The 26,540-nt window shown below is 51.6% G+C and overlaps 1 protein-coding gene across 9 annotated transcripts in view; it reads right to left on the reverse strand.

Annotated features, from left to right (window-relative positions):
• Nucleotides 1–26,540, reverse strand: part of Bin1 (bridging integrator 1) — a 57,628-nt gene that overhangs the window by 7,589 nt on the left and 23,499 nt on the right. For 3 of the 9 annotated variants that reach the window (XM_055625486.1, XM_055625488.1, XM_055625489.1), the window contains exons 2-12: nucleotides 21,364–21,444; nucleotides 14,882–14,936; nucleotides 14,648–14,742; nucleotides 14,143–14,238; nucleotides 13,049–13,156; nucleotides 12,267–12,359; nucleotides 8,305–8,390; nucleotides 8,089–8,164; nucleotides 6,262–6,344; nucleotides 3,411–3,558; nucleotides 2,072–2,200 (exon numbers count right to left, since the gene is read on the reverse strand). In XM_055625486.1, coding sequence (XP_055481461.1) covers nucleotides 2,072–2,200; nucleotides 3,411–3,558; nucleotides 6,262–6,344; nucleotides 8,089–8,164; nucleotides 8,305–8,390; nucleotides 12,267–12,359; nucleotides 13,049–13,156; nucleotides 14,143–14,238; nucleotides 14,648–14,742; nucleotides 14,882–14,936; nucleotides 21,364–21,444 — 1,050 coding nt within the window. The remainder of the gene's footprint in view (nucleotides 1–2,071; nucleotides 2,201–3,410; nucleotides 3,559–6,261; nucleotides 6,345–8,088; nucleotides 8,165–8,304; nucleotides 8,391–12,266; nucleotides 12,360–13,048; nucleotides 13,157–14,142; nucleotides 14,239–14,647; nucleotides 14,743–14,881; nucleotides 14,937–21,363; nucleotides 21,445–26,540) is intronic. The other 6 variants (XM_055625487.1, XM_055625490.1, XM_055625492.1 and 3 more) reach the window with 3 other exon arrangements.

Below are 26,540 nucleotides of genomic sequence, written 5' to 3' on the forward strand. Positions count from 1 at the left end.
CTTAGGGGATGGCAGGAGGACTGTTACCCTACAAGGTGGGGTCAGCAGCTTCTTACTTCCACTTGCTTTCCACAGGAGCCCAACTCTGAAAGAGGGTGCCCCGGGCCTGTGTCCATCCCAAGAAAGGCTGGAAACTTTGTGATGTAGCCGGTGACTCTTCAGAGGAGCCTCTACAGTCCTGGGGACACTAAGGGCCGGACGACCCGCAGCATGAGAACATGTGATCCCTTCCAGTTGGGCCAAGCCAAGGGCAGCCACTCCCAGAATGAGCGGACTCAGACTGACCCTTAGGAGCTTCCCTTCTTTTCTCCCAGTCCAGCCTTGTCTGAAAGTGGGGCCGGAGATGTCACGGCCTCAAGACTGTGAGGTGCCTCCCACCCGTCTGATGCCGCAACCCTGTCCTACAGCCACCAGCCTTGCCCCTTCCACACTTGTCAGACAACAAGCCCAGACAGCAATATTGCCAAAATGCTATATGGGGAGGCCTGCACTCAGTGGCTTCACTCGTCTTCTCTCAGTCCTGCCTGTGGCAAATGACTCCTTCCCACGCAAGACCAACGGAATGAATGGGGACAGGCTGCTCACCACATCACACCTGTTGGCACCAGGCACTGTGGACGATGTGAGCTCCCCACCCCCACCCTGACTCATGCACTACCACCCAAAATGCTGTTCCACCCCATGACAGTCTGGTAGCCCCGGCTCCCTGAAGATGGACATATCAGCAGCAGGCAAGGCATGCAATGACATGGGAGACGGGAGGACAGATACACATGCAGCATGACGGGCCACTGTCTGGCTCCCTCCGACACATGCCATGCAGTAAGCTGTAGACTGGGTCCCTCACCAGGAAAAGGGGGTATGTGCCCTCACGGGGGGCATTTGAAAAGCAAACGAGATGTCACAGTAAGTATCTATACCATCTCCGCCCGGCGTCTGCTATCTCCTGGGCTAGCCCTTCTCTCTCATCTAAACACGTGCTGGTCAGCTGCCCGGGTAACCTCAAGGTGCGGGCAGGTCCCTCAGGAAGGGAAGGGTCCCAGCAACAAACTAGCCTGAAGATTATCAGCCCCATTCCCACACTGCCCAACCCACCTGCCTCGGCACCACCTTCCTGCAGAGAGGGGCTTCGGTGCCACCGTGCTGTCCTTCCACGGGAGCCGAGGGCACACCCTCTCTAGGTCCCTGTGGAGACCACCGTTCTCCAATCCAAGTTGTCTCTTTCGCGCTCCGCCCTCAGACCCTGTCCCCCTCCTCCAGGTATCAGGGTGGTACGTTGTGGGGAAGGCAGAGGCTAGAGACACCTGGGAAGCTTTCTAGCAACCCCTCCACAAAAGGGAAGGCTAGGAGGCTTAAGGCCAGCTTGAAGCAAGGAACTGACCACCCCAGGCTGGTCTGACTCTGTGTCAGCATCCTCCAGTCTTACGATGTTTTGTTTGTTTGTTTGTTTGTTTGTTTGTTTTGTTTGTTTGTTCATCACAAAAGGCACCTCCATCTGAGGATGGGTATTTCCTGACACAAAACAGCAGCCCTGACAGGTGGCTCTCTGCATCTTGGTATTATAGTATCCAACAGGGCTCTGCCTGGTTCCTGCCTTTGCAAGCCACCTGCACCACTTTAGTTGAGCCTGTCTCTTAATCCTTCTGGCCTACTTCTGCTGTCTCTAGCTAAAGCAGTGACTCTGTGACTCCTTCCCAAGCAAATGTCACCTGCACTAGGAAACACCCCACGGCTGCCCAACCATTCCATGTCCCCATTTTAGCATCAATCACTGTGAGATGACTGCGAAGCTGACCATACCACTGAGAAATGGGAAGACCTGTCATGGTCACATCCCCTTATCCAGCCATGGTGCATGCTCTGATGGATGGGATGGATGATAACAGAAGAATGATGGAAGAAAGGAAATGGATGGGTCAAAGATGAAGGTACCAAGCCCATCTCTCCAGCCAAATTCTTGACTCTTGAGAAGAAGCTCAGAGTTTGGGGGTGAAGGATGGAAGGCCACGCATGCTCCGAGAGAAAGAGTGAGATGAGGGGAGAAGACTGGGCCGCGGTGGACACGGCTGACCTGGGAGGGGGTGGTCACGCTGATCTCGGGGACAAATGCGTCATCAAAAAGGCTGAGAATCTGCTCCCGCTTGATCTCCTTGGATGGGGTGTGTTTGGGAGGCGGAGGGACGGGTGGGCCTTTCCGGAGCTGTGGGCCAGCAAGGGGGGAGCGTGGGAGGCATGGCAGAGCACGGCACAGGGAGACAGAGACAAAGCCATGGTTAAGTTAGTCAGTCACTCCCAGGCCACGGCCCCACCCAGGCCACTGGGGAGAACAAATGAGTCACTGCTCCCCTAAACAGACACCAAGATAGGACACCCCAAGAGAACAGGCCAAGACAGGAGGTCCAAAATCACCGAGCAAAAAGAAAGCAGAAAGAGGGAGGAGACAGAAGTCAAGGGGGTAGCCCTGATGTGCTCCCATAGCCCACTGGGGGAAGATCTACCCTGCCTACCTAGGCGGGAACTTGGAGTTAAATGGTGCCTCTCCTGCCCTCCCACAGACCTTCCCTCCACCTGCCTAGGCTGTGACTACCCAAAAGGAACCCCAGCTCAGGCTGTCCTTAGGCAAGCCAGCCCGAACTAGGTCTCCACAAGGACCTCATGTATGCAGACCAGGTGAAGGAGACCCTCATCTTGCTTTCTAGCCACTTCCCAGGGACAGAGAAAAAGACCTAATGAATGGAAGTGTAGCCAGCACTGGCCTGGAACCCAACCTGACCAATGGGCAGTACATTGTCCAGATGCAGGTTCTTACAGCCCCTCTTGGCATCACTGTCCATTTCCCCACGAAGGGAAGTGAGAGGGCTCATTCCTTTCAACCCCACCCAGCTGCCAGTTTAGGGACCTCTGCAGAAGCCCAGAGGGCTTGCCAGAATAGGACAGGATGAAGATGACTGAGGCCATGGTCCTTCCGACCCCCACCTTTCTTCACTGAGCCCATTCTCTTTCTGTTCCTTTGATGGCCTTGTGAGACCATCTGAGAGAACTCTTTCCTCAGACCCTGCCAGAGAAAGGGCAAGACCTCCCGATCTCGAGAGAAACTGGATACGCAGGGGCTGAAAACCCAGAGCAGCTATCTAGGGAGGAAAAAAAGGTGAAGAGTCAGGGAAACAGGGAGACAGGAAAGGGAGGTTCTGTACTTCCATGGTTGGGAAACAGACCAGGGCCCCTGAGAAAGCTGAGGTTCTGTGTAGGCCATGCAGACTGAGGTCGGAACCTGTCCTCCATGGAGCAGAGCCTTAGGCTCAAAACCTGTTCTGGCTCAGGCAGGGATGATGGGGAAAGGGAAGAAGATAAAAGCAAAGTAGGAGGAAGAGAAGAAGTGAAACGCACATAGAGACAAACAACGTGCCTACCTGAGAGGGGGACTTGGGGATGGCGGCCCCAGGTGAGGCCCCACTGGCCGGCTCTGGCTCATGGTTCACTCTGATCTCGGGGGTAGCAGCGGGGGAACCATCTGGAGGAGGTGAAGGGCTCTTGTTCCCTTTTTCAGGGGCGCTGTCACTGTAGAAGACGGACAAAGGGGGAGTGACATCAGTAGGACAAAGATCTAGAGGACATGGAGTAACCTGTGAGCACCTGGTGGGTGCATACGGAGAATTACATGTGTGTATGCATGAGCTCCATGGGTCCACATGTAGAGCTGCGTATACATGTTTGAGCTCCATGGGTCTACACGGGGAGCTGTGTGTACACGTGTGAGCTCCATGGATCTACATATGGAGCTATGTGTGCATGTGTGAGCTCCACGGGTCCACACGGGGAGCTGTGTGCCCCATGGCCCCATATGTGAAACCTAAGTGTGCATGTGAATCCCTTTATGGAACCCTGCGCATGTGTACAGTGGAAATAAAAGGACAGGCCATGCTCCCGTGTGGCTCGTAAGGGGCTTGTCTTGGAGGCAGGGGTATCCGAGTGAGGACCAGTCTCCTCCCCACCTGTGCCGCAATGCCCAATGTTCACAGCACAAGCAAAGCCAAACATCCTAGAGGCAAAGTGAGTCTCTCTTTCATCAGACAGCAGCCTGTTCGCCCAGCCTGCTCCCCAACCTGATCCACAAACGCCTGTGCCGCCTCCCGCCGCCGCCTCTTCCCCACCGCACAGACTTGCGGGAGCCCTCACTACCTCTACGCTTTCCTTCCCAGGGTTCCTCCGCAACTTAGCCCGCACCCTGCAGAAACATGGCCAGGCAGAGCTGGCTGGGATAAAGACTGGTGGGTTCACCGCAGAGAGGTGACGGCTGAGGGAGTGCGAAGTCCTGAGCAGCAGGACTTGGTGACACGCAGGGTCGGGGATGTGCCCTGTAGCCAGCCAGCGGGCATACAGGGGCAGGGGATCACCGCGCTTGCAAAAGATGGTAGTCACCAGTCACCAAGGGTCTACTTAATTTAAATAAATTAGTATCACCAGCGCAGCGTCCAGCCGCACAGTGGACGCAGCTCACCTGCTCAAGAGCCACATGAAGCAACCAGCTACAGTGGTGGCATGTGAAGACCTACTACATTCTAGGACACTACAACTGGTACCCCAGGTGCCTGGCCTGGGGCGGTCGTGTTTTATGGGGGTGCACTTGCCTCCTTAAAGAGTACAAAGCAATGTGAAATACAGGCGATGCGGCTCCTCGTTCCCGCTCTGTTCCTTTTCCACCTGTGTGCTGCGGTCAGACATTCGGGTGTATACAGAACAGGGCTACACTAACCATCAAACCACCTGCCCTATACCGCCTACTTCCCTGGTATCCCAGGTCCTCCATCCCCTTCTTACACATGTCCCCAAGCAGCAGGACACACCAGCAGGTTAGGGGTTAGTGGGCCCTTCATCAGGGCACAGGACACAAGGCGCATGCGCAGTCAGGGCGGGGCCTGAAGGCCCATGGCACTGCACTCCCGGCGGTACCTGTTCTTCTTTCTGCGCAGCCGTGAGAACAGTTTAGTTTTCTTTCTGTGGGGATGGTGGGGGTGTGGATGCTTCATTTGGAGAAGGAGCCCGGGGAAATAGGCCTTCCTCCGCCACCTTCTCCTTCCTGTCTGCTCAGGGGCCTCTAAGAAATGGCCTGCCCTCTACCTGTCCTTCAGTCTTACCTTTACATCCAGCCTGTTCTGGACCTCCCCACCCTGCCCTCAGCCTGCCCTGCCCTCAACCTGTTTTCAGCCTTCCTCCTTCTGCCCCTCCCCCAGGACTGTCCTCCTCTCCTCAACCTACCCTTGATGCCCACTTTCTTCACCGTTCTCTCTCCTCCCCTGCCCTCCCAGGACTTGTCCTCTGCCCTTAATCTGCACCCCATTCCCTTGTCTGTCCTGTATCCCTGCTCGCCAAGTGCAGTTGCTGACAGATCCAGGAGGCCAGGGTAAGGCAACAATGGGCAATCTTAGTGGAGAGAATGGCCAAGAGCCTGCTCATCCAGTCTGGGCCCCACAATCTTTCCAAGTGGGCCAGGTCTTTCAAAAGTGACCACAGACTCATATCTGTCCTCATTTTCCCCTCCCCTCCCCCATGGTCGCCAGAACACCTGTGGGCTCCCCTCTGTCAATTGCATGCTTTATTTTCAGAGGAGAAAAAGGAGTGAGGTTGTGTTCACTGAAACCCTCCAAAGTTCCAGCAGACCAGTTACCCAAATAGAGATTTTGCAGAACAATGGAATGATGTTAACAGCGCTATGAGCAGAGCGTGCACCCACTCAAACTTATACGAACGTATGTGGTCAACACCCCACACTCCCACTCTTCACACACACACACACACACACACACACACACACACACACACACACCAAGAAAGGGCACAATCCCAGACTGTAGGTTGTTTCTGCTCCTCCCCCTCTTGGTCTCCCTCGGGAGACAGGATCTCCTGGCAGCTGCCCAGGAAAGGCACCCAAGGACAAAGACCGGGGCACTGCCACTATCCTTGGACCTTACCTTGAGCAGGAGGCAGGAAGGCCTGCACGGAAGCCAGGAACCACAGCCCTGTGTCAACAAGGAGCTCCGTCTCCACCCTGCCCTCTACTCCACAAAGGCTCGGAGCTGCAGGCTCCCTAGCCACGCTCCTTTCCCTGCAGGGTGCTTCCCTGATGGCAGGAGACAAAGCCTGGAAGGTTCCCAGAGGCCCAGGGCCAAACCGGCAGGGCCCGCAGAGGACAAGGAAGGATTCCAGGTGCTGACCATCAAGTCCCAGGGCCCCATTCGCCTCTCCCTCCCCACTTTAACCCACCTGGGCTGGGCCTTGACCGTGAAGGTGTTGCTCCCGTGTTGCTTCTCTAGGCTGACCAGGACATCATTGAGGTTCTGATTGAGCTGCAGGAGGAAGTGAACAGAAGCAGGCTTGGACAAGGACCCCTTCTGCAGGCGTGCCTGTGCCTCCTCACTCCTTACCCTACCTCCAACAGGAGCAAGCTCCCCTGACCCCATCAATGGAAGAGGAGACCGGCACAATGAGCCCCACAAAGCCGGTGCCATGGAAACCAGGGGACATGGGCTGTACTGCCAACAGCTACTGTTTCTGGGAGCCATCTTTTCTCTATTGCTGTTTAAGGGAATATCTTAATATTGTTGGGGGGGCCCTCGGAGCACTTGTGCAGCACATGTGAAGCCTCGGGCTGAACCCGAGACCATCCACGTGGGAGGCAAGTGCTCCACTGCTGGACCACACCCCCAGCTTTCTGTCTATTTTAGTTGGAGACGAGGTCTCAGTAAGCTGCCCAGGCCTCAGACTTGCAACTCTCTTTCTTCCCTTAGTCTTCCTACTTGCTGGATTTCAAGCATAATAAAGCACTTCAACATTTTATTTCTGAAACCTCATGTTTGCAGATTGCAGCTTTCATGTTAATCCCCATGATTAAGGTCACTTTGCCAGGAAGCTTCCGAGCCTTCCCACAACTACCAGAAATTCCTCCAAAAACACAGAGTAAGAGAAAACGAGGTCCCATGCACACAGGCTCTGGGTCTCATTGCTGAGAATGTGTGTCTTCTTGTTTTTAGCCACTAGGAAGTGCAGAGATGAATTTTTCTCCCCCTTAGACATAACTCCACTTTTTGTGCCTAGCACTAACTATGCATGAAGGTTTCCTTCCCTAAAATACCTGTTTGATTTTTATTTTTCTTCAATCTGTGTATTGATTGGGGGACAGTTATAGAGAGCTGATTCTCTCCTACCATTACTTAAGTTTCAGGAAGTAAACTCAAGTCACTAATCAGGCTTACGTGACAACAGCCACTGAGCCATCTCACCCGCCCTGTTGTATGGTTTGCCTCAGATCTTTAAGAAGGAGGAAGAACAGGGAGAAAAGAGAGGCCTTTAAACAGCAGGGTTGTGGTTAGGAAAAGGCCCCAAACCAGCTCTTTCTCCTTAGCCCCAAAACCCGTAAGCTGCCATTACTTCATCCCCCTGGGTCTAAGAAACAAAAGCAAAACAGCCACCATATGGATTGGGGGAGCTGTCACCCCAACGGCCAGTTACCCAGCATCCATTTTAATACAACATGAAAGTGTGAGCTGATCACGCCTCCCATGCCAGACTCGGGAAGAGAAGCCTCCTATTCACTGCCTTAGGAAACACAGGAGACTTTTTGTGGTGGTTGTGTTTCTTGAGACAGGGTTTCCCTGTATAGCCTTGGCTGTCCTGGACTCACTTTGTAGACCAGGCTGCCTCAGACTCACAGAGATCCTCCTGCTTCTGCCTCCCTGAGTGCTGGGATCACAGGTGTGTGCCACCGCACCCAGCTGAGACTTTTTTATTATTATTACTATTTTACAAAAATTCTGCTAACATCTACTATTTTCCCACAGATGAGGAAAACTATCCATCACCATTTCTAGCCCTGAGCTCTCAGAGCTGCCGGATCATAGTTTGAGAAGGGGCTGATCACATTCCAGAAACATGGTCCAGGTAAGAGGAACAGGATTGGGCCTGGAAGGCTGGGGCTGGCCTGGACCATCAGCCACTGCCCCAGGTAGAAAAGTTAGCATGGTGACCAGAGCACCCAAGCTCCCCATTTCTGCCCGTGACTGATCCTCTGCACTGAGGGTCAACCTGGCCTACCTTACTCATCTCTTTATGGAAGTTTTCCTCCAGACCAGCGATGCTCTGGAACGTATTGACGTAGAAACCGACACGGCTGCGGGAGGAGGAGGAGGTGAGATGGTGAAAATCACGTGTGACTGCATGCTGCGTCCTCAGAGACACAGAGCCTCGAGGTGTGGAGGTGGACACAGGGCCATGCTGGCTGCCAGGAATGTGGGCCCCTCCTGACTTCACCTGTTCCACAAGGACGGTAGCTCCTCCTGCAGGTCCACGTTCATCTCCTCGAACACCTTCTGGGCTTTGATGAGCTCCTCCTCTGCCTGGGATGGAGAGGCGGTGGGGTAGGTTAGACTCTGTCTGGCACTGACCCAGACCTATCCCCAGAGCCGGCACCCTCTCCAGCCTGGATGTAGGCCCCAGGGCCTGGGCAGGATAGAGGCTAGACTGCATGTGGATGGCCACCCACAACCTCCCACTGGAGCCCTAGGGACTCCTACAGCTAGGCCTCAGAGGACACTCTAGGAATGGGAGAGCTGAGCTACCATTACAAAGGGAGGATTTGAAGAGAAGGCCAATAAGAAGGCTTGGAGGCAAGGGCTGGGAGATGGTTCAGAGGGTAAAGAGGCTGCAGAATAAGAAGGAGGAGCTGAGTTTGATCCCAGGCACCCACATGAAAAGCCAGATGTGGTAGAGCACACTTGAAACCCCAGTTCCGGGGAGGTGGCCACGAGAAGATCCCTAGAGCTCACTGGCGAGCCGGCTGAACTGAACCAGGTCCTATTGTGAGAATGGTCCCAATGTGTCTCAGGCCCCAGTGAGAGAAATCCTGTCTCAAAATATGAATGCACCTGACTTGTCAGGGGAATACTGGAGGTTGGCCCCTAACCCAGACACACACAGAAATACACAGAGGGGGCAGGAGTCGAAAGCAAACAACCTAGGCAATGGAGCACAGAGGCAGAGCACAAACTCAGTGGAACGCTGCCTATGTGATGTGGGGTTGACCTCCACATCAACCCCCTGGAGCCAAGTGGGAGCCCCGAGATTCAACTAGCAGACTACTGCTTTCTCCGACCCCACCTAACGGTTCCTGCTTCTTCCTTGGGGCGAGAGCCTGCTTGGCTTTGGTACCTAGCTTCTCATTCCTTTGCTGGGGAAGTTTTCCCCACAAATCCCTCTACTACGACCCGTCCCAACCAGAGACCAGTGGCGTGACTCAGCACCTCTAAGGAGAGCAAAGGCGGAGAGGACGGAGCTAGGCTGAGGTGCCCAGAGCTCACCCTAACTCACTTACTTACTCTGCAGAGTGCTCACACCTACCAAGAGGTGGCACTAGACCCCAGCACCAGGCAGAGCTCTGGGTCACACAGACAGGGGTGAGGGGAGTGACCCAGATTCAGGTCTGACTCACATCCGGGGCTCGCTGGACAGCAGGCTGCAGCCTCACATTCTAAAGCTGATGTTCGGCCCACAGCTGGCCAGGACATCACTAAGACGAAAGTACACTTCCCCCCACCAGGCCCAGCTGGCCCCTCCGCCTAGCTTAAGGCACACCAGGACCCGCCCACTAAGCACCCAGGCCCAGGGTACCCCAAGCTGGAGCCTTGGCTTCTAACTTCCCTGCCCTCCAGGTAATACATGGGCTGCTGAGCAGCCTTTTTAGAATCTAATTCGAAAAACAGAAAAGCAAAACAAACAAACTAAAACCGAAACTCTTTAAAGGTGAGGCTGTGAAGACGGCTCGAGAAGGTCAGTGCTTATCACCCATGCGGAGGGACTTGAGTTTGACTCCTAGAACCCACTCTAAATTTGGGGTCAGGAAGCAGAGAGACAGCTTAGTAGCTGGATTAAAGGGTGCTTCCTGCCCATCCGGAGGAGGACCCAAACTCAGTTTTAGCTCCCACACCAGGAAGGTCACAATCCCCTTTAAATTCCAGTTTCAGGTGATCTGACTCCCTCTTCTAGCTTCTGAGGGGAACCTCCCACCCCCAAAGATGGCAGACACAGACAAATGGATGTGCACACACAAACACACAGACACACACGGCACACGCCCCCAAAGATGACAGACAGACAAACACACACATACTTAAAGGCAAATTTGGATGGTGTAAACATAAATGATTCCTTTCAGGAAGGTCAGATCAGAGCTGGTAGCCTCTCGGCAGAGGTCCGGTGTCCTAGCAACTGTGCACAGAATAAGGGCAGGTGCACTTTAAATTCCCCATAGTATGGGCCTGAGTCCTTTGATATGTGCCTCATATCCTGGCCTTCTAGGAAGCACTCAGAAGGCAGCTATGCTCGCTATACCACAAATACCACACCTTAGAATTTAGAAAGCACTCCAGAGCAAAAGGCAGGCGAGCACAGTGGGTAATGCAGGAGGCCTTCCAGCCCCCATCCTTCCCCCTCTCCATTCTAAAGTCAATGAGCTGACTAGAATCCAGACCTGTCTGGCAGGCAAGCCCAAGAGGCTGGAGCAAGTCTGGACAGCTCCCAGGGTCAGCCAGGGCAATAGGAAGCCAGTCAGTCCTGCAAGCACAGCGGGCAGAGCATACACTGTCTCTTCAAAGTCAAATCTACCCACAGGGCGGATTAGGGTCTCAAGTTCAAACTCACAGTCACCTAGCTGCCTAGCTGCCCACTGGTCACAAGGGCAATTGCAGTTGCTCCAGTTTTCCAGCTAGGCATTAGGAGCAGGAGAGAGAGAGAGAGAGAGAGAGAGAGAGAGAGAGAGAGAGAGAGAGATCCATGCGAAAGGTAAAACAAGCCAACATCTGAAAAGGTGATCCCATGCTTCAGCCTCCCCTGCTGGCCTCCCAATCAGGATCCCCCAACCCACATTCATCTCAAGAGCCCTAGAGCATCCAGCAGACCCTACCCCAAGCCCTACAACCTCCCCCAGGAGCCTCTCCAACTCAAAGTACTCCATGTTGGTCAGGGAGCAGCTCAACATAAACCTGGCTTGGGTTCTATGCCCTCAGCCCCACTCGTTTCCCCAAAGTCCTCCTGCTCCACCTCCAAGGCCTACTGGGTGCTTTCCAGACCTGTAAGTCTACACCTACTAAGCCCTGAATAACCAATCACCTTGATCCTAACCTCAGAGCCTCCAAGGTTAGCTGCAAGGTTCGGCCTTCAAGAAGCTAGGCAGTGGGTCAGGTCAGAAATTAAGCATCTAGCCATGTCAGGTTGGAGCTCCTCCCTCCCCCATCCTGTACATTTGATACCATGAGGTTGGAGATGACGGGATCGGGAGGTGGCCCCGGAGAAATGGGGCACTGTCCAGGAGAAATCCGACCTCTTCCTGGGTCATGTCTCAGCTACCTGCCTCATCCCCCACTACAAAGGTTTCCTTAGTCTTGGTGAGGCTGGGAGAATAAAGAAAGATGTAGGCCACTTCTCTTGGTCCACCTGCCTCACTTTCAGCAGACCTCAGCCAAACTTAGCCAGCTCCAGGTTCAGGACATCAAGAGGGCTATAGCTCTACTGGCAGGGTGGTATGACCAGGGCTCAGCAGAAAGTCCCTTCAAACCTTTGCCCTCTGTGTAACCTCCAAAGAATGACCCTTCTGGACCCAGGTCTCCCGGATGGGTCTCAGCATCCCAGCCAGAAGATAGAGGCCTCCTAGAGTCTCCTCCAGCGGTCCTCTGTAGCAAGGACTCCCTACTGGGAGACCAAGGGCCAGGTTAACCTCCCCAGGCCTTGAGTTAGGGGCCGCACTTGGCTACAGACAGCGCTGGGATTGCTGGGACTAAGAGTGCCTGTGGGGGAAGATACGGCTCCTCGGAATAACTTTGGATCTTTCAAACAGCTGGAGGAACACGGCAGGGGTCCCAGAGAGGGCTCCTAGAGAAAGCTAAAAGCAGTTCCTGGTTGGAGTGCTACAGGACGCCAGCCATCTGAAAAGAGCACAGACCCGGGTTGGGTGCCCAAGTCAGCCACAACTCCTAGGCCCCAATCTGCTAGGAACCTGGTCAGGTGTCTCCTCTAAAACAGTCTTGAAAGCCCCACCCACCGCACCCACAGGCCACAGGCCTCCAGCTCAGCCTTCAGCCCTACCTGGCTCGAAACCCCAGAAAGAAGATAAGTCCTCCCGTATCCCGGGGAAGCTTTGTGGGGGCTGGGCAGACAGACACCCAAGAGTGGACAACAGACCAGAAGGCGCCAGCACGTGCAAGGTTAGAAGCCAGTATCACCTGATTTCGGAGCAGGTTAGTTTGCGCTACAAGATGAGCCTGTAGTTTGCCTTGGCACCACTGGGGGGCGGCCTTCTCAAGCAGCGAGACAGGCTGGGGGCAGGGGCGGGAGGGAAGGAGAGGTCAAGGCGAAGGAGAACGGACAGACGGGAGGGAGGTGGGAGAAGAAGAAAAAACAACAGAGACATAAATAATTAAACAGCAGGCCCACCATCCCACGCAGGGACCGTCAGGCCAGCCCCCATCTAGAGGCCAGCCTGCAGCGGGTATGGCGTCTCCCCTCCCCACCCCCAGGGCTGAGAAAATCAGAGGAGTCCCACCCAAGTGGTGTGGGGAGGGCGGTTGAACTGCAACTGCAAAACGGCAATGAGAGGGGTAGGCAGCGTCGAGGGGGTTCAGCACACGGGGCTCTGCCGCCCGCCCGCCCGCCGCTCACCACAGGACTACGTGGCCAGCCCTGTGACCGGCCCACAGGCCTGTTCCGGCAAGGCAGGGTCACATCGGATCCCGTGACAGAATTCCACTCGGTGCACTGAGCATGTTAGTGCCACGCCAGGGAAACCCAAGCTGGGTCTATTCTTGTTCTGGAAAACTGCCTCAGAGCAGGGCAAAGGGGCAGAAAGAGGCCAGCAACAGCCCCACCCGCCTACCCAGGGACCCACAGGGTCTGCTACTGGATGGCACTGGTCTTAGCACCATCCCTACCCACAGCTGGGACCCTTGAACTAACCTCACTCTAATTCCCTGCCAGCCCCTGCCCCTGCCCCTGCCCCGGAACTTACCTTGGCAATTTTGGCTTCATCCTTCTTTTTGGCGGTCTGAAGGGACTCATAGTGGTGCCGGGCGCTGTCATAGTCCACCAGCTTCCGCCCCCGCTTGGCAATGCGTGACTAAGAAGCAGGAGACAGAAGGGCTCAATGGGGCCTAATGCCGAGATGCCCAGGCTGGTCCCAGAGAAAGGAGGCAAGGTAAGCACAGCAGCCCTGAAGCTGCATATCTGGGGGCCAGACCCCAGTCTGGCAACAGAGCCTTCTGGAGGCAGGAGGTTGACGCTGCAGGCCGCCCTGTTCTCTCTGTGTCACCCACTTTCCCAGCGACAGGAAGTCATCTGCCGGTACCCTCTAGCCAGTATCATGGGAGTCAAACCTCTACCTCAGCCAGGCTCCGGGATCTTTAGAGCTACTTCTCGGGCCCCAGATCTCCTGAACCACTATATATCTGGACTGGCGCACATCAGGGAGACATCCCTCCTGGGTGCTTCAGACTCCTGAGGCCTGAGGAGACCTTAGGAGGACCCAGCAGCGCTGATAGAGACCTTAGCGCACAAGGCTCCAGGCACATATTCAGTTCCAGCAGAAGCCTCCAGGTTTCCGTACATTCGGTAACATAAACACATCCACACAGTCAACAGGCAACACTTGCCCTACCAAACACACAGCATAGATACAAGGACCTTCAGTCCACAGATGCTTGGGTCTTCCACTCACAGCCTCACACCTGAGGCCCTGCCTGAGGCGATATAAGTGTTAACAATTACTGGAAAGGAGATGCTCTGGGCTGCTACACCACCTGCAAGCTGTGCGGGAGCTCCGGCCATGCAGCTTTGCAAGTCGCCACTCATTCTAGGCTAAGCACAACCCCAAGACACTCAGCCAGGCTTGGGCAAAGTCGTTTCTTTGGTGGATCTTCAGTGCCCTGTATCTCCTGTAGGAGATACAGCCAGCTAGTGACTGGTCCCAGAGAAGCCAGTCCTGAAGAGACAAACTGCCAGGCTAAGCAGACACCTGACACAGGGCCGTCGCCTTCCACCTGAGCCAGCCCTAGGCTTCTCCCAGACTCCTGTAGAAGCGAGACCGTGGGCCAAGGGGTCGCTTACCTTTATGTCAGGGAACTGGCCCAGGTAGGTGTCCATGGTCAGCAGAGCCTGGTCCACCAGCTTCTGGTGGTAGTCCATCCACAGCAGGTCATTGTTCTGAGACATAGGAACAAGAGTGTTTGGAGCATTAAGCCCCACAGTCTCCAGAATTCATCCTGGAGCCCATGGCCTCAGACCTCTGTGCTCTCCTGAGGCTGCAGTGCCCCTGGGCTGTGAGCAAGCTTCAAGCACAGTAAGGACCGGCAGGGTCGTCAGGGGAGACTGTGACGCATGAGCACTAGCACACAGGGGCAGCCATAGTGCACTTTCTCAAATGCCAGTGTGGCGAGCACCAAAAGCACAGCCTGCAGAAGGAAGGCAACTTGACCAAGGCTGCACTGTGTGTGAGCGCCAGAGAATCAGGATAGCATGCGTCAGAAGGTGAGACATTGCGGGGACAGGCGCGGAGGCCAAAAAGGACCCTGGTGGGGGGAGGGGAGAATTGAGTCCACCCTCCCATGCTCACCTCTGCAATCTTGTTAGCTTCATCCCTGCCGGGCCACTCAGGCTCATACACCTCCTGGAGACACTCACTCAGCTTCTTGGAGGCTTCATGCATGGCTGTGCGGTAGGGAGAAGATCCATGGGCTCCACTCGTCATCCCCCATGCAGCCATCACCACCACAGATGTGGTCCAGCTGCCCCATAGCTCTGCCCGCCTCAGCTCTGCAGCCCCGACTTGCAGACAGATGTACCCTACCTTTAACAGATGCCAGGTAGGTGCGGAGATCCTTCTGCAGCCGGGTGCCCTCTGTCTGCCAGAAAAGCCAAGAACTAGTTCAGGGCCTGGGGACACTGGTCACCAACTCTCTCGTTCCCATCGCCCATCTCATGGCAAGCCAGGCTTCCTTCTTGCCCACAGCAACCAACCCATGTTCTCCCTAGGAGATGAACCTCAGAGGAGAGCCGCTGTGGCCCCTGAGCTGTTGTTACTGTCATTGTACTCCCACAGTCCTCTTGACAGCCACCACTTAGTGGTGTAAGGAAGGCGAGAGGAGGAGAGCCCCGCAAGCAGATGCCAGCTGAGGCGTTGCTGAATACCATACACACAGAGTACACGAACAAAGTGGTCCCAGTCTCGGCTGACAGTGAACAAGTGACGAAAGAGCACAGAAACACAGACAGGCAGGTTCAAGGACCATCAGGCACCTTGTTCTGCAACCTTAGATAGCACCTGGGAACAGAGACTCCCACAGTACCAGAGGACAGGAAGCTCCTATGAGCCTTCACAGGGACAATGGTACCCATGGACAGGGGGTGGCAGACTCCAAGGAGAAGAAAAGCCCAAAATGGAATGGTATCAGCAGCATGCAGAAGTATAGAGACACTGCCCAGTACTCTCAGGGCCTCCAGCCCAGGCGAGAGAGACAGTAGAAAAGGCTGTAGAGAAGGAGTTAGCTTCCCAAGCTAGGAGAGTAACAGTGATCCTGAGGCTGCAGAGCCAGCAACACAGAGGGTAGAACCATGGGCCAGAACCAAGTCCCTATGATACAGAAATGGGCCAGGAACACTAAGACCAAGGGACCAAGAGGGTTACCACAGACTAACCAGAGTGCTAAGTGGAAGGTTTCAGAAGCCACGTAAGAAGGGGAAGAACACACAAGTTTGGGGGCCATGAAGTAAGCAAGTCAGTTTACCCCCTGAGCCTCAAAAATACGGAACAAATAACAACCCTGCCTGGCACACCACAAGTGCGGGGGACAATTCAGATGACACACTAGGCCCCAGAGCCGTGAAGTCAGGCCTCAAGGGGTAGGCTTCACACTGGGCAGGGGCCATGCAGCTGAGGCTGGTTGTGTCTCAGAAAGGAACCATCTTGGCCCCTTCCACTCTGGCCACGACATAGCCACAGGAGATCTAGACAGTGCAGCACTCTGGCCTGAAGATGATTTCTGCGCATACTGGTCCACCTCCAGGAAGGGCATTCAGGGACTGGCCACCTTCCTGGCTCACCCCAGCACCCTCCAACCTCTATTCCCCCGCCGCCAGCAGGCCCTTCCTCATCTGCTTGGACCTGCAATTCTCCCCTGGTGCCTACAGCCCTGGGTACCATCTTCTCAGCATCACCATTTGACAAGGATGCTGTGAGGTCAGCAACAGGCTTACCATCATACAAAACCAAGGAGATTTAGGGAGCACCTCCCACCGGAAGGAGGCTCAGGCTAGGTGGGTAACCCATAACATGGCTCCCAAGAAGCTCCTGAAATGGACAGATCTAGAAGGTCCCTTGCCAAGGTTATATGAACAGTAACAACTGCCGGGGAGAGGACACTCTCCAGCCAGCCCCACTGCCTCTGCACGCCAGGAAACTCTAGGAGCTGCAGCTCTGGTGAGTCATCACCCACGCTGGGTGGGCTTCTTAGTGCACAGCTGCCTCTGAGTCACCCACACTTGCTCCAGTGAACTCGCTGGTTCACTACACTCGCCTTGGGTGGAATCCTTTTATTGTTTTGTACTCTGTACCCTGTTTCACAGCTGAGGACACCGGCAGTCGCAGTTAAAAAAAAAAAAAAACATCAAATGCCAGATAATAACCAGAGAGGGTGAAAGGAACAAAATCTCTCTGTAGAACTCTTTCAGTCCCCCTACAGGACAGCTGCACTTTGAGAAACATTGGAGATTTATCCTGGAACCGTCAGGCACCCACAACCACAGATGCACAAGCACAGAATGACACGGATGGCGTATGAAATGACAGAGACTATGCACAGGGCCCACACGTGTCCTCCTGTGTGCCGGATGCCATCTCTGCATTATCCATAATGCAAATGACATATAAGCAGCACTTTTGTTTGTCCAATCTTGTTTGTTATTCTTCCTAGAAACACCTTCACTCCGCAGTTCATCAAATCCACAGATCATCGTTGGACAGACCAGGCGGGCTGACCACCTGGCATGTAGCCCTGGTCAGATGTAAGCTTGAACACCCGAGTTCAAGGCTCTCTGAGAGCAAATGAAATGGGGAAGCAAAAGCCTAACCTACAAGTGTTTCGAGATGGGATGCAGAGCTTGTGGCACTGGACAGAAAGAGTCCCAGCACTCCAGAGCGCCCTGACTTTAACACCTTAAGTGCTTCTATGTTTAGAGATGAGGATTAAAGTGTGCTCAGGAGGCAATGCTATTCTGTTACCTGATGCCATAGAACCTTCCAGGCCCAGCACCCCTCATCCCAGTCACACCTTTAGCCCACTTCCTGTGTCTTCTAATTCATGCCCTGACACTGTACCCAAACAAGAGGTTTCCCCCTGACTGGGCTACACCAAGGCTGTACCAAGGCTCCCAGACACTGAGCTGTGAGCAGATAAGCACCACTCAGCTGAGCAAGGAGCTGCCCAGAACTGGCTCTCTCGGCATCTAAACAGGATAGCTGGGCAGCAATTCTCCAGAAGTTCCTGGGTCCCAATCCCAATGCCTTTAGAGGCCAGCTGGGGAAGAATATTCTGGGCCATTGCTCATCTGGGCCCATGAGTGTTAGAAAGGGCCTGACACAGAGCCAGGGGAGGCTGAGCCAAGCCAGCCTCCACACACCCACGCTGGGCCTTCCTCTGTTCAGTCCCACCCTAAGCCTGCAGACTCAAGCTCCCATCTCCCAGTAGTTTTAGGGGACCTTTGACTTCAGCCCCAAGTCTTGCTACTAGGCATTCAGTGACAGGGACAGGACTTTAAACAGACCCAAGGGCAGGGCTCCTGCACCTTAGTGCGTCTAGACCGGCCCAACAAGTAAGAGCTCAGCCAGCCTAGAAACTCATGATGGCTTCAGGAGGGCCTGAATCGGGTATGCAGTGCTGGGAGCTGAAAGCAACAGGTACTCTCCTGAAAATCCATGAGGACATAAGTGAAACTATTTTGTGTAACTTGGAATAAAGTAATGCTTGCAAGATGTGTTAAGGAGCCAACCACAAGGCAGCTCTGATCCGGGCCTAGCCTAAGGCAGCTCCTACATGTTAATGAACCAGCCCTAAGCTGGGAGCCCAGATGGCCCACTGGAACAACAGGAAAAATCGGAACTTTAGAGGTGGTCCCAGAATTGCACTGCTGTGCTCCCACGACGCCATCTCAAGCCTGTGCAATGATCCCCATTGGCAACGGGACCTTGAGATTGTCCACCGTGTGACTCCAGCTCCAGTGGCCATCGAGTCTCCTGCACCTTTGCTGCACCTGTCAGCGCTGACCATCACTCTCAAAGATCATCTGGAGCTTCCAACTCCTCCCAGCATGCCACAGCTGAAAGACCCGGCAGCATGGGTCAAGCGTGCTCCCAAATCATCCTCACTGGAGAGGACTCCCCAGGAGAAGCCTGCATTTCCTGTCTAATAATTCACCACTTGGTGAGGTGTCTGTTTACATGAGACTACCATAATCTTTGTATATCGAGGTATCATAAGGGATGTTTGTGTGAATAAACCGAGTGTATTTGGAAGGCAAACCTGAATCTTCATTGCCAAGTGCCTCACAGCCTACCGGCTCTGCTCATTGCAGTCATTCAGGACAGGGCAGAAGTCAAGGGCGCTACCTGGGACTGGCAGCAACAGGACCCAAAGAAAGCCATCCGGATAGGTCATCGAGAGTACCAGCAGGCAACCTTCGCCTCCTCCAAAGAACACAAGAAGGAATAGGCGATCCACCGCCCTGAAGACTGAACACCCTGTCAGCCCTGTAGTAACCTGGAGTTGAGTTCGCTATACTGAGCTCCAGCCAGAGCCACAGGAGAAAGTGGGGCTCTGGCTTCCCACACCCCAGCTCTGATCGCAGTTCTCTAGGCTGACAGAGGACCAAGCACTCTACAGCTCCTGGATTCTCTCCCTCAAGAACCTTTCCAATCCACACCTCACCCACACCCCCTTGCCAAGTCATATCACACATGCACGCACGCATACACACGTGCACGAACTTACCAGGATATTCCAGACCTGTATAACCTCCCAGTGAGGGCCACTTAGATGCAAAGGACACCTTAAATTACCCCTGACCCTAAACAGTCAGGCAGCACACCAGCCCTGGGGCAGCCTGAGCCCCAGTCCAGGGGAACCTCTGTGGCTTCCTTTAGCCCTGGTCTCTGGGCCTAGCCTCTGCCCAAGGATGACTGAAGGAGGGCTTTCCCAGGGCCAAACCCAGCAAGGGTGACTCTGAAGAGGCTGTAGGGTAAAGCATTGAAGATTAGCATCTGGCAGAAGCCAACTCGCTTAGGCTGACCTGTAACAGCACATGCGTAGAGAAAACGCACCATGTATGACCGACCCCATTCTGCCGAGCAAAAGTGTCATGGGACTGCTAACCCTTCCCAGCTCTCTTGCCCACATCCTCACTCAGAAGAGTTCCACACTTCTATCATTGTACATGTGCTGATGGTTCCAGAAGGTGTCCCCTGGGCCCAAACCCACGCCTATAAACACTGTGAGACGAATCAGGACTGCCACTCTGTTGGGCCAGGCCACAGGGACCTCGGCTCCTGTCTGTGCTTTCCTTGGCCTCCCCCTGCCAGCCCAGCCTGCTTTAAAGTGACCTGGGCAGCCCCACCCCAAGCTCACAACATCCAGCTCACCTCACGGCTGGGTGAACTTAGACAAAGGTAAGGGCTCAGAGTCCAAATTTCAATCTCCAAGCTCCCTAAACTAGCCATGTGGCCTTAACTACGCTGTACCCCAGTGCTTCATCTGACAACGAAGAAAATACCAGGATCTGGAGGGGAGGGAGGGTTACCTCGGTTGGGGGAATGCTCACCTAGCATGCACAAAGCCCTGGGTTCGATCCTAAGCACTACACAAACTGTGTGGTAAAGTAAACCTGAACAGCTGACAAGGCTATATGTGGCCACAGTAAGTTCAGAGGTAATGGCGGTCTGCAAAGCAGCTCAAAGCTGCCCACAGCCTTAGAGAAACAGCTAAGGAGGGGACATGCCCAGCCTTACAAGACACAGAATCAGAAGCCAGGCTTCCGACCTCTTGTTCCAGACATTTTGCAGATGAAGAAACTAAGGTGGCAGATGACCTCTATGAGGGGACATACACACCTCCCATTACTGGCCTAAGGGAAAAGTAGTCATGGTGGCTCCCACTCCTGCCCTCAGGAACCTCCTGGGTTAGCTATCTCTGGCAGGCCATGGCAACTTATCCTCAAGTACTCTCCTCACATGCTTTCCCATTCTCTCCCTGCTTCTCCCCAACCCTTTCCCACCATGCTCCAGTTCTCGCCCAGCATGCTATCACTCATTCCCAGATCCCAGGCCCTTTCCCTGGCCGGCTGCAGAGGCTCTACTGGGCACCTTCAGTGATATCCAAGGCCTGTTATAGACTAGGAGTACCATGAGGCTAGAGTCTCACCACCTGGGCCTACACCACCCCATTTCCAGCAGAGCCCTAACCTCACCTCCCCCATTCTTGTAGTCTCAGATTCTCATGAGTCTGTCCTGAAGAAGCCACAGGCCATGGCCAGCTCAGCCTTCCTCCTGCTATCTTGCCTTTCCCCGATCCTCCAGCCAGCAGATGGTGAATGCTATCTCCATATGGGATGCTCAGGGTTTTCCCTTGGGTAGGGAAGCCCTCCCCTGTATCTAACTGTTGCCTCCATGCTGTCCATGTAATTAAGCCTGGGGTGTGTCCTGGTACGGCTGCCCTGGGAGTGGTTCCAGGCTTCAGAACCAGACAAGAGCTATCTGAATCTACTTCCAAAGCTGGACGGCCCTAGGTAATTGACCCTATCTCTCTGAGGCTCGCTGCTTGATCTACGAAAGGGGAGCACTGGTACAGCTGCTCTCCAGGGCTGTCTGGAGATACCCATAAGCCACCTGTAAAGGATTAGTTGGAGCCTGCCACACAGCTGGGCACCCATCAGGCCTAGATGATGTCTAAGTCAAATCCAGCCTGCTTGGCCCCACATTAAATGCTACAGACGCCCCTCTCCTAGCAAGAAGTTACTCTGGCTCCCACTGGCCTTGACATGTGAGCTTTTCCAGGGTCTGGCCACAGTTCCTGCTCTCTTTCAGCCTTCCCCCTCCCTGTCTCTCACTGTAAGTCTTTCCAAGAACCTGGCCTCTTCTCTCTAATAGTCTCAGCCAGGACCAGGGCATCTGCCTCCAGGAACTCCTCCATACAACATTCTCCCATCTGGGCTTTCCTACTCTACAAATATGGTACTCACCATCTCCAACCTGATAACCGCCCTTCCACCTCCATAAATACTCACCAGCTGCTTATTGAAATTCTGGACGCACTGTTCAAACTGCTCATCCTTAGTCTCATCCGCCTTCCCCAGTTTCTGCAGGACCTGCCAACACAGTGAAAGGGAGACCATCAGTTTGAGAAGCGCAGCTGCTGGAACAAGGGTACTCATTCATGAAAGGTTGGGGTGCAGACCATGAGGACTGCCACTGTGCAATGGTCAGAATGTATGCCCACACTTCCTTTGTGGGAAAGTTTGTCCTTACCAGGCAGCGTAGCTGGGTAAGACCCAATGGAAGGTCACCCAGCCAAGAGGCTTTTTCTTCATGGGTAGATAATGGACGTCATTGTCAAGGGAGTAGCAGGTCAGTTATCACGAGGGGTTCAGTTGTGTGGGGTTTCTCAATATCCACATGTGATTGGATACTAAATTCCATGGGTGTTCACTCCTTGCATAGTAGTCCATAGTGATGTACACACCCTCCCTTGTACATATTAATTTGGATAAGCATTTCTTCAACTATCTGCCAAAGGCCCCTGTGCTAAAGTCTTGGTCACAAGACTTGGTGTCATTGGGATACGGTAGAACCACAAAGTGGGACTTAGTGGGACAGAGTTTAGTCATTGAGGACATGCCTTTGAGGAGCTTACTGGGACCCCATCCCCTTCTCTTTCTCTCTTTTGCTTGCTATCCGCAACAAAATGAGAAAACTTTAAACCATTTAGACCTAAATATGACATACCGGCTCGCATTCAGCCCAAAAGAAATTAGTCAAACCAACTGAGGATTTTAACTTCTAAATTTCTAATGTATTCACCAAACAGACCTAGCCTCTTCTGTTCTGTTTTTTGTTTGTTTGTTTGCCTTTTTTTCAAACTGGCAAACAATTTCTTCAAACAACATATTCTGATCAGACTTTTTCCCTCCCACAACTCCTCCCAGAATCTCCCATCTTCCTACCCACCCAATTTCACACTTTCCCTCTTTCAAAAACAAAGAAAAGACAATAAGTACACACACATACAAATCAGTAATCTAAATATACAAGCAAAGACCAATAAGACAAAAAAAAATATCCAAACAAAGTAATATGGAACAAAAAGTATACAAAAAGGCCATTGACTTTGCTTTCTGTTGTCCATCTGCTGCTGGGGATGGGGTGTACCCTGAAGTGTGGTTAATATTCCTGGTGAGACTCCATTGAAGAAAACTTAATTCTTCCTTTGGAAGTAAGTACCAATTGCAGACAGCTTCTTGCTGGGAACGGGAGCGCTTTGCACTTCGCCCTCTCAACACTGAGACCCCTTCTTGTTTAAACCTGTGCAAGTCCTTTGCATGGGGCCACAGTATCTAAAGGTTCTTGCTGTGTCTGAAGACTACTGTTTTGGTGGAATCACTCATCACCTCTGGCTCTTGCAAATCTTTCTCTTCCCCATAGATCCCCAAGCCCTGACGGTGGAGTTTGAAGAAGACATCCCATTTAGGACTGAGCACTCCAGATTGTTCAATTCTCTGCACATCGTCCAGTTGTTAGTTCTCAGCTCTGATGATGGCCGAGCAAAGCAACTGATTTATGACTATCGCAGAATGTTATTAGGAGTCATTTTATTGCTACATTCCTTCGGTAGAATAGTAGTGTCGATTTTCCCCTAGGCCCCATGGTTCATCCAGTCCCAGATTTGTGGCCACCCGAGCTGTGTCACGCATGGGCTCCCGGTCACTGAATGAAGCTACAATCTAATCAGAGAGTGGTGGTTTACTCATACACTGTTTTTGCCACTATCGCACTATCATACATCACAGGCGGGTCGCCATTGTAGGTCACATGATTCATACCTTTCTCCATTGGTAGTGTACAGAATTCTTTCCAGTACCGTGAATACTAGTCAGTAAAGGTAAAGGCTCTTGTTAGGCACCACCTCAGCTTCTCTGTGTTCAACTAGATATGTAAGTGCTGTCAGAAATAGGGCCTGACAGTCAGCTTCCAACCATTATGAATAATCCTCTTTATGTATTCTTAGATTCAGTTTACAAGTATTTTGTTGAGAATTTTTCTATCTATGTTCATAAGAGAAATTTGTTAGTAGTTGTTTTTTTTTCTTTGTTGGATCTTTGGTTTAGATAAGAAGATAATTGTGATCTCATAAAAAGAATTAGGCAATGTTCCTTCTGTTTTTATTTTGTAAAATAATTTAAGGAGTCCCTTCTTTGAAGAGCTGATAGAATTCTACGCTGAGCCATTCTTGCCCTGGGCTTTTTTTGGTTCAGAAAATTTTTAATTACATCTTCTCTTTCACTAGGGGTTATGAAGTCTGTTTAAATTGCTTATCTGATGAATCATGGGCCATATAGATCAAGAAATGTATCCGTTTCATTTAGGTTTGGGATACAGATTTTTAAAGTATGTCCTTATGATTCTCCGGGTGTCTTCGGTGTTTCTTGTTATGTTCCCTTTTCATCTCTAATTTTGTTAACTTGGATCTTCTCTCTCTCCATCTTTTGGTTAATTTGGCTAAGGGTTTATCAATCTTATTGATTTTTCTCAAAGAACTAACTCTTCATTTCATCATTCATTTCTTTATATTGATGTTATTTGTTTGTATTTTATTGATTTCAGTCCTGAGTTTAATTATTTCTTGTCATCTACTCCTTTTTGGGTATAAGTTCTTCTTTGCATTCTAGATCTTTCAGGTGTACTGTTATGCTGTTAATATCGGATCTCTCCATTGTTTTTATATAGGCACTTCTTGCTATAAGCTTGCCTCTTAGAACTGCCTTCACTGTGTCTTATAGGTTTGGGTATGTTGCATCTTTGTTTTCATTCGATTCTAAAAAGTTTTTTTAATTTCCTCCTTAAATTCTGCTTGAGTCATTTTTTCACTCTGTAGGGTTGTTCAGCTTCTGTAAGCTTCTTTGTAAGCTTTCTATTGTTTCTATTGTTATTGATACGCAGGTTTAATCACATAGGATGCAGGGTATTATCTCAATCTTTTTATATCTGTTGAGACTTGCTTTGTGCCCAAGTATGTGGTCAATTTTGGACAGAGTTCAAAAAATTAAAAGAAGAAAGAGAAGGGAAAAATGTTTTGTTGTTGTTTGGCTGGTTTTTGTTTTTTGTTTGTTTGTTTGTGTTTTGGTTTTTTGTTTTTGTTTTTGTTTTGTTTTTGTTTGGGTGAAATGTTCTGTAAATATCTGTTAGGTCCACTTGGTTTATAATGTCTGTTAGCTCCAGTATTTCTCTGTTTAGTTTTTGTCTGGATGACCTGTCTATTGGTAAGAGTAGGATGCTGAAGTCACCCACTATCACTGTGTGAGGGCCAATATTGATTTTAGCTGTAGCAATGTTTCTTTTTATGAATTTGCATGCCCTTTATTTGATGTATAAATGTTTAGGATGGCAAAATCTTCTTGGTGGATTTTACCCTGAGATGGTGGTGAGGTGTATTTCTTGGATGCAGCCAAAAGATGGATCTTGCTTTCTAGTCCAATCTATTAGTCTGTGTCTTATTGGGGGAATTTAGATGGTAACTCTCAATATTAATTGAGTACACTAATTAAGCAAACACAATGAACAGTGTTTACTGATTCTGTTATCTTGTTGCTATGGTGTGGGTTTTCCCCCCTTTTTAATTGATTGCTCTGGTACTTCATATTCCTTGTGTCTTCTTGGGTATAGTCAGCCTCTTCAGACTGAGGTTTCCCATTAGTGCCATTAGTAGGGCTGGATTGTAGATAGAAATTGTTTTAATATATTTCATCATGGGATGTTTTTCTTTCTCTGTTAATTATGATGTTTGGCTGGGTATAGTAGTCTGGGCCAGCATCTGTGGTCTCTCAGACTTTGTAGAACATCTAGCCTGGCCCTTCTCCACTGAGAAGCCAGGTGTTATTCTAATGGGCCTTCCTTTATATGTTAGTCTGTCATTTTCACTTGCAGCTTTTCATATCCTCTCTGTGTTCTGTATATTTAGTGTTTTAATTATTATGAGTTGTAAGAATTTTTTTTCTGGTCCTTTCTATTTGGTGTTCTATATGCTTCTTAAATCTTGATAAGCACCTTCATCTTTAGGTTGGGGAAATTTTCTTCTATGATCTGTTGAAAATATTTTCTGTGTCTTTGACCTGAGTTTCTTCTCCTTCCTCTATCCCTAGTATTCTTACATTTGATCTTTCCATAGTGTCCCGGAGTTCCTGGAGGTTTCGTGCCTGGACTTTTTGACATTTAACATTTTTTTTGACTGAGGTGTCCATTTCTTCAATGTCTAAGGTCCTCTCTTCCATTCTCTTGGTAAGGCTTACCTCTGGGGTTTGTGTTTGACATTCTAAATTTTTCATTTCCTGTTTTGTTTCCGTTTTGGTTTTCTTTAGTGACTCTTTGTTTCTACTTTCATTTCTTGAACTGTTTTTAGTACTTCATTCAACTACTTCTCTGTGTTCTCCTGGTCTTCAATAAGGGATTTATTCGTTGCCTCTTTAATATCCTTGAGCATATTGATAACTACTTTTCTGAAGTCCTCATCTTGTGTCTGAACTGTACTGCATTTCTCAAGGCCTACTGTAATAGGGTTATTGGGTTCTGGTGAAGGCATATTGTCTTGGCTATTCATGCTTGTGTTTTTTCACCAGTATCTAGGCATCTGGCTGTTTCTAGGTGTTGACGTCTAGTCTTATCTCTGTTGGGTGGGTGTTTTGCTCTTCGGTTTCTGTTGCCTTCTCTGGATCTGAGGCAAATGTGGGGGCTGTGGAGACCTGGGTAGAGAATGCTTCGCTGGGTCAGTGGGTGGCAGAAAGGAATGGGGGTGGACTAGGAGGGAAGACTAAGAGGGGCTGTGGAAAAGACCTAGAGAGCGTCGGTCCACACCAAGAGGTGGAGTCCCCAGGAAGTAGAGCTGTGGTGAGAGGAGGGGCTCCTGCAAGAAGGTTACAGAAGAACAAAGAATAAGTCTGGAGAGACAGGGATGAGATAGGGATTCTAGGTCTGTAGCAAGAGATGGCATCCCCAGTGCACAGAGTGGGGATGGGAGGAGAGGCTCCAGCAAGCAGGCTGCTAAGGAAAGCAGAGTCAATTCTGACTCTGTCAGAGTAAGTCTGGACGTTCTACAAAGGAAGGACAGAAGGATGGTGGGAAGTGCCTATCCAAGTGCTCAGTACCCGAGGCCACTGTGGGCTCAGGGTAGCATTTCTGGGTATCAGTGGCTGAC

Source organism: Psammomys obesus, unplaced genomic scaffold (assembly GCF_907164565.1).
Source record: "Psammomys obesus unplaced genomic scaffold, mPsaObe1.curated_primary_1811, whole genome shotgun sequence".
Taxonomy (NCBI): Eukaryota; Metazoa; Chordata; class Mammalia; order Rodentia; family Muridae; genus Psammomys; species Psammomys obesus.